Below are 7,161 nucleotides of genomic sequence, written 5' to 3'. Positions count from 1 at the left end.
AAAGTCTGGGAGCAGATTCAACCGAGTAGATATTTGTAAAGGAAACGGTCGGGTCGCCCGAAGCGTTTTTCTTTTCGGACGTTTTTCGCGTGGGTGGCCTCCAGCGTTCACTCTTGCCAGTCGGACAGGCGCTCTGCGGTCTGTGACTGAGAGTGGGCCTTTGGTACCGCGCACGCTACTAAGCCGTCTGCGGAAACTAACGTCTCAGGCCAAGCGGCCAGCCCCCGGGCCAACTCTGGCTGGCGCCGGGGCGAACAGTGATGCAACTGTAATGAAATGCGGAGATAGTTCCCCGAGCATCGCTCGAGGTTATATGTGCTTGCGTGATGCAAAAATATGCAGGTGAGGAGCTCACATTGATTTTCGTGTAGCCGAGGTGGAGTTTGCCTAAGACAGCCGGCGCGGCTCGGCGCTCGCGGAGCGCGCCGGCGCACCCGCTGGATGTGGCATTCGAGCCCCCGGGTGCTCGAAGCGGGGCCCCGGCCGGTCAGGCTCGACCGGCCAGGCGGCGAGGCGTCTTGCAACGCCCTTCTTCTTCTTTTTCTCTTCTGCCGGCTGCTGAGAGCCGGACAGAACTCTTCTCTTGTATGCAATCTTTCATGGGGGCGCGCCAGCGCACCCACTGGGTGTAGCCCTCGAGATTCGGGCCGACTGCTGAGCAGTCGGGCCGGATCTTCCAGCAACTACTTTGTCTTCTTCGCGGGGGCACGTCAGCGCACCCGCTGGGTGTAGCCCCCGAGATTCGGGGCAACTGCTGAGCAGTCGGGCCGGATCTCCCGGCGACTACTGTGTCTTCTTCTTTTTCTTCTTCAGTCGGCTGGGCGGACGGACCCATCACAACAGTCGGGCTCTTCGCAGCCGGCCAGGCAGCCAGCGGTCGGACGCACATCTGGCAATAGGACACACATTTCTTTCTTTTTTTAGCACCCGGCAGCAGCAAGCAACAGGGCAGTCGGCCCACTTCTCTCTTTTCCTCCACCCGGCATCATTTTTTATCTCCAGCTGGCATCTTTTTTTTATCTCCAGCCGGCATCTCTTTTTTTTTCAGCCGACCTCCCACTTCTTTTTCTCTTCTCCTCGCATGGGGCAGCCGGCCTCTTCTTTTTCTTCAAGACAGCAGGCGGCTGTAGTTGAATTCGGCGGGAGTGCGCGAGGCGCAACAAGCCGGCCGGTGGGAAGGCGGGCGGGTGCGGCTCCAGTCGGCCGGAGAAGCCGGCAGGCGGGCACGACACCAGTCGGCGAGCTGGATAAGTCGGCCGGCGGGCGCGGCATCGGCCGGCTAGAGGAGCCGGCGGGCGGGGAGCGGGAGGCTGGCGGCGACTCGGAGCCGGCCCGTAACGGGCGCGTGGAGACGGCGCAAGGCGGAGAGCCGGCCACGGATCGAAGGGGAGCAGGTCGGGCCCGACACAGTCGGCGCGGGAGCCGGCGGGCTCGCGGCAGTCGGAGCAGGGAGCCACTGGGGCGCCGAGCGGCGGGGAGGAGCCGGATGCGCAGGGCCGGCTAGGCGAGAAGGCGGAGTCGGCGCGGGGCCAGCGCGGAGAGGCGGTCGGACGCTCGGGGGTGCAGAGGAGGGCAGGCGGAGAACTCGGCCGCGGGTAGGGGCGGAGCCGGCGGGCGAGACCCGGAGCCGAACGGCCGGGCGCGTGGATGCGGAGAAAACCGGCACGGCCCGGGACGTGGAGCCCGCGGGCAGGAGACGGCAGCGGCGACCCGGAGGAGGGCGCCGGCGCGGAGCATTCAGCGTCCGGGAGCCGGGCAACCGGCGCGGGGAGGCGGCGGGAAGCAGCCGCCGGGTCATATCTGAGTGCGGCCAAACAACGCGAGGGCGAGGGCGAGGGCGCGAGGCCGGTGGCGCGGAGGCGACCGAGCTGGGGCCGCCACGCGGGGTGCAGGCGCGTGGGAGCCACTGGAGGCCTAACGCGCGTGAGCAGGCAGACGGGTCGGCGCGGGGCGAGGCAGCCGGCCGCAGCCCGTGGGGCAGGAGCCAGACAGGCGCGGAGACGGCGCGGCGGGAGACGGCGAAGGCCAGCGGACACGCCGACGCGCAACAGCCGGGGTGCACGGGCGCTGCGACGTGGAGCACGGGTAGCGGCTTGTTGACAGTAGGAAGCTAGGGCAGCACCGCAAGGCGCAGACTCGGGCGAGGGGGCGCGCGGTGCGCCGGGCCGGAGCTGGGCACGGCGGCAGGGTGAGGCGCTCGAGGAAGGAGAAGCGAAGCGATGCGTGCAGCCGAGCCAGCCGCTCGAGTGAGCCGCGGGCGCGCGCAAGAAGAAGCAAGGCGGCAGCGCGGTGGATGACGCACGGGAGAGGAGCTGGAGACGCTTCGAGGAGCTCGCAGAGGACCGGCCAGGCACGAGCGGTGCGGCCGTGCGTACGAGGCCCCGCGGGCGGCGCGCGCGCGGACGGATAGCCGGCGTCGCAACGGTGGTGATGACGAAGGCGGCAAGGCCGACGATGAGGACGCGCCGTCCCGCGCGGCCGCTCCGGGGGCGGGTCGAAGTCGAGCCCCCGAGCGCTACCGGAGAGACGGCGCGACGCCGCGGCGGTGAAGACGAAGATGGTCCCGTCCGGACAGCGAAACCAGCAGCAGCGCGGTAGTATAGTACCGTCCTACGGTGGGCGCCAAATGTCGTGGTATTCTCACGGGGGGTGCAAGACGACATATGCCACAAGGTGGCTTCGTGTGAGGGCAAGACTGCTGCCGGAATATCCAGGGACGGGTATGCGAGTAGCACGCGCTAGTTTGCCCAGGTTTGGGGCTCTCCGGAGAGATAACACCCCTACTCCTGCATGTCTGAGTATATCTGGTATATCTGGTACAGAGTGCTCCTGGAGCTGTATCTGAGGTCAGTGCCATAGGCATCTGACATCTGGCCTCGTATATGCATATGAGCATAGATGTGTGTGTGGCCGCATGTGCCTGAGCATGCATGCGTGAGTTTGGGAGAGTGAGTCCATCCTGGATGGATAGATGGATGCCCATATATATAGGCATAGCTAGCTAAGGAAGTAAGCTAAGTGGTGGCATGGGCAAGGCATGGTGGGGTGTCATTCTTGTCCCCTGGGTCACTTCATAAATAGTGCCAGGGGACAAGTGACACTGTACATGATGGCTGGGGTGTCACGTGAACAGTGCCGGGTACGGTCGTCGCGTCGGGATCGCGTCGGGCTGCAGTCGGCAGTCGGCTGGTTGGCGTAGTCGGCAGCCCGCAGTCGGCCTGGGCGGCCGGGGAGTCGGCAGCCAACAGTCGGCCTGGTGGTGCAGTCGGCAGCCCGCAGTCGGCCTGGGCGGCCGGGGAGTCGGCAGCCAGCAGTCGGCCTGGTGGTGCAGTCGGCAGCCCGCAGTCAGCCTGGTGGTGCAGTCGGCAGCCCGCAGTCGGCCTGGGTCGCCGGGGAGTCGGCAGCCAACAGTCAGCCTGGTGGTGCAGTCGGCAGCCAGCAGTCGGCCTGGGCGGCCGGGGAGTCGGCAGCCAGCAGTCGGCCTGGTGGTGCAATCGGCAGCCCGCAGTCGGCCTGGTGGTGCAGTCGGCAGCCCGTAGTCGGCCTGGGCGGCCGGGGAGTCGGCAGCCAGCAGTCGGCCTGGTGGTGCAGTCGGCAGCCCGCATTCGGCCTGGTGATGCAGTCGGCAGCCCGCAGTCGGCCTGGGTCGCCAGGGAGTCGGCAGTCAGCAGTCGCCCTGGTGGTGCAGTCGGCAGCCCGGAGTTGGCCTGGTGGTGCAGTCCGCAGCCTGCAGTCGGCCTGGGCGGCCGGGGAGTCGGACTGAGGGGCTTTGCTAGCCCCGATGTTTTGGAATATCGTCTTGCCGTCTTCGGGCTCTCCGTGTCCAATTACTCCGACAAGTTATCTTAGATTAATTCTTATGCAAGTTATCTTAGGCTAGTCGTTTTGAGGTTATAAATATTAGTTGTAAGATACCTTTATAGATTAAGCAATAAAGATAGTTCTATCATATTGCCTGGCTCTAGAGGAGCCGGAAACCCTAGCCGCACCTTGCCCTAGCCGCTGCCGCCCTTCTCCTCCCTCGCGACGGCGCCAACACGCCGGAGCCGCCGTCCTCGGCCCCAACCCTTGCTGTTCTGTCCCTACAACCTAAGGGGCAGAGTCGGTAGGAACCCTAGTCCTACCAAAAATACTCTTATGTGACAACCGTAAGTTTACTAAATCAGAAACTGGGTGGTTACTTTTATTTCTTTACAATAAATTACCGTGATTCCAGGAACTGTTGGATACCGGTCCCCTGCTTGTTCGGATTCCTGAACTGGGGGGCTGGACTTCCATTCGATGCTGATATTTTTTGTTCAGTATGTGCTGCTGGCCTTTGTTGAAAACTGTGAGAGGTTCAACCTCCTTAAAGTCATTCCACCTGTGTCCACAGGTGGCACTGGAAAGAAAACATTCAAGGCAGCTTGAGCTTGTCAAAATTAGTATAGGTATAGTCGTATTAGATAAAAGTGTCCACTTAGAATTCGTCTAGCTTTGGTGTTTTGACATCTGGTGCGAGATGTTGAGCCCTCTGTCATTTATCTGAATATGCGCATTAAATGCATCCGTTCAAGTCTGGTCATGCAAATTGTGGCAGTTGTTGCCCAGTGGTTGGCTGGTCCTATGGGCTATGGCAGGCACACTATGAACCTTATTTGAAGCAATAGCATCTATATCCTGTTTATTTCTGTCTTGTGATGGTGACGTGCTATTTCTTTGGTTTACATCTTATTGGGATTAAGGTAACAAAACCTTTTTGCCGACCTCACAGTTGGTCTTATCTTTTTCTTTCTTCTGTTTATATGGTTAACCGCGGATGTCAAAACTACTTGAATATATTCATCTTGTTATCTGTTGTCCGAAAGAGATTATCATCCTCACACCTCTTTCGCATGATCTCATGGTTTCCTCTTTTGGATATGGGCATTTGCTAATTGTCGCGGCGAACCAACCTTTGAAGCAACTACTTGATCAGATAATGCCTGGATTCTGACAGTGACATGAACCTACCTTTTCATTTCAGGAAATGCTTCATTGTTTAGATGATAGCTGTTCCTGTGGGCTACTGGCTTGTGCGGCGTCTCAAGCTTGAAGAAAGGATATCGGTTGTTTGCAAGGCATGCAATTTAGGCTGCTTCTTAAAGCGCATTTGATCCTGTTAAAATGCCCTCTCAGACCCATCTCATATTCCGAAGCAACAGTGAGACTTCCAGCCATACAAATGAGCGCCAAAGCCATCTCCCTCTATTGCTGTATACCTGCTGCATTTCTGCTCTTCTTTGCCCATCTCAATAACCCAACCACTTCATTCCTTCGAGCTCTGCTTGATCTTGCAACACCACCCCTAACATTTAATTTGCTTACTGTTCATTATTTTTCTAACTATCATCGCCATCTTGGTTCGTATAACCCGCTCTGTGATGATTTCCCGCCAGACTTCCCACCGCCTAACACCGCAGCAACATCGATCTTCTGTGTCGACCCCAACGGCTGCTGCGACTTCACCACAGTGCAGTCCGCGGTTGATGCTGTGCCAAGATCCAGCCAAAAGAGGAACGTTGTGTGGATCAACAAGGGCATCTATTTGTAAGCAATTTTTGTTTGATCATACTCCTAACATCACTTCATGTTCAAAGTGCAAAGTTAATAAGTGTGCTGTTAATGAAGCTGCATTGTTATTACAGTGAGAAAGTAACAGTCCCTGCTACAAAGCCCAACATCACATTCCAGGGGCAGGGATTTGATCTGACGGCAATCATGTGGAACGACACCGCCAACTCATCACATGGAACCTTCTACAGCGCTTCGGTTTCTGTTTTCGCAGCCGGCTTTGTCGCAAAGAACATCAGCTTCATTGTAACTGCGAACACTGCAGATCATGTTTCAGTTAAGCCACACTGCATGAACCTTGAGTAGCACTTAACTCTCTTAATCATCTTGACACCAGAATGTAGCACCAATTCCAAGACCCGGAGATGTTGGTGCTCAGGCAGTCGCTCTGAGGATCGGCAGTGACCAGGCGGCATTCTGGGGCTGCGGCTTCTTTGGGGCACAAGATACACTGCACGATGATCGGGGCCGGCATTACTTCAAGGAATGTTTCATTCAGGGCTCCATCGACTTCATCTTCGGAGATGCTAGGTCACTCTATGAGGTGAGTCAAAGTTATTTCTCAAGGACTGGAAGAAAAAGCACCGAGTTTGTTCACTAATTCCTTGCTTCCACATGTGTACTCCTCAGAACTGCAGATTGATTTCGATAGCAGATCCTGTGCCTGCAGGGGTGAGATCCATCACTGGTTCAGTTACTGCGCATGCCCGGGAATCCAACTTAGAAAACACCGGCTATTCATTTGTCGACTGCAGCATCGGCGGCACCGGGTGGATATGGCTTGGGCGAGCGTGGAGACCTTACTCCCGTGTTGTATTTGCATACACTTCGATGTCAAATATCATCGCCTCCGATGGATGGAATGATTGGAGTGATCCTTCAAGAGATCAGTATGTCTCTCCTGCACTGCTAGTGTTTTCTGGAATCAATTCAGAATGCACGCTAAGTTCGATGATTTCCATTGCCAGGAGTGTGTTTTATGGAGAGTACAAGTGTACAGGCGATGGCGCACACCTGGCGGGCAGAGTGCCGTACGCTCTTGAGCTCAGCGACCTGCAAGCATTGCCTTACTTGAACACATCTTTTATTGACGGTGACCTATGGCTGAAACCATACTACGACTCACTAATATCTGCATGAAGACATAAATTCCCAGTTTAAAGTTATCCAGCATTATATCACAGACAAGCAAAAGGAACAAGTTAGCACAAATCCATTTGTTGGATTCTCTCACATACCATATAGTACACTAAATCACCTGTGAAAAGTACGTCATTTGGAATTTCAGAAATATATTGATTTCAACAAAGATTGGATTGTCCTGTGTCACTAATCTACATTTACTTGACCCGGTCATTGTAGCTGTAATATGCATATAACAAAAAACAGTCGTGGTGAAACAAATGATCTGCACATTAGTTCTAATAAACCAATGAGAGAAAAGAATACATGTCAGTCTGCTGCGCTTGTAGCGTCTATGAGATTGTAACCTAAACTAAATGTTTTTGCTTCTCCTCTCCTCTCTGGGTCTTTGTTGTAAATGTACTCTGGTTATTAATGAAAAGGTTT

The 7,161-nt window shown here is 56.4% G+C and overlaps 1 protein-coding gene across 2 annotated transcripts; it reads left to right on the top strand.

The window, feature by feature from the left end:
* Positions 1 to 4,673: 4,673 nt before the first annotated feature.
* Positions 4,674 to 6,901, top strand: LOC123093241 (probable pectinesterase 8). 2 transcript variants are annotated; one of them, XM_044515149.1, is made up of 5 exons: positions 4,683 to 5,568; positions 5,667 to 5,838; positions 5,930 to 6,136; positions 6,223 to 6,482; positions 6,561 to 6,901. In XM_044515149.1, the coding sequence occupies exons 1-5, from the start codon at positions 5,102 to 5,104 to the stop codon at positions 6,730 to 6,732; spliced, it is 1,278 nt and encodes a 425-aa protein (XP_044371084.1). In that variant the 5' UTR covers positions 4,683 to 5,101; the 3' UTR covers positions 6,733 to 6,901. The 2 variants fall into 2 exon arrangements, with proteins under 2 accessions (XP_044371083.1, XP_044371084.1); XM_044515148.1 differs by having other exon boundaries at positions 4,674 to 5,568; positions 6,223 to 6,901.
* The last annotated feature ends 260 nt before the right edge of the window (positions 6,902 to 7,161 follow it).

This window comes from Triticum aestivum, chromosome 4B (genome assembly GCF_018294505.1).
Source record: "Triticum aestivum cultivar Chinese Spring chromosome 4B, IWGSC CS RefSeq v2.1, whole genome shotgun sequence".
NCBI lineage: Eukaryota > Viridiplantae > Streptophyta > Magnoliopsida > Poales > Poaceae > Triticum > Triticum aestivum.
The sequence above is the reverse complement of the archived record's forward strand: the minus strand, read 5'-3'. Positions and strand labels throughout refer to the sequence as shown.

Excerpts from the sequence above, each read along its gene's own strand:
- LOC123093241 (XM_044515148.1), top strand. The coding sequence starts at position 5,102 with ATGCAATTTAGGCTGCTTCTTAAAGCGCATTTGATCCTGTTAAAATGC. Across the intron at positions 5,839-5,929 it reads CAAAGAACATCAGCTTCATT|AATGTAGCACCAATTCCAAG; the intron begins GTAACTGCGAAC and ends TCTTGACACCAG. Across the intron at positions 6,137-6,222 it reads ATGCTAGGTCACTCTATGAG|AACTGCAGATTGATTTCGAT; the intron begins GTGAGTCAAAGT and ends TGTACTCCTCAG.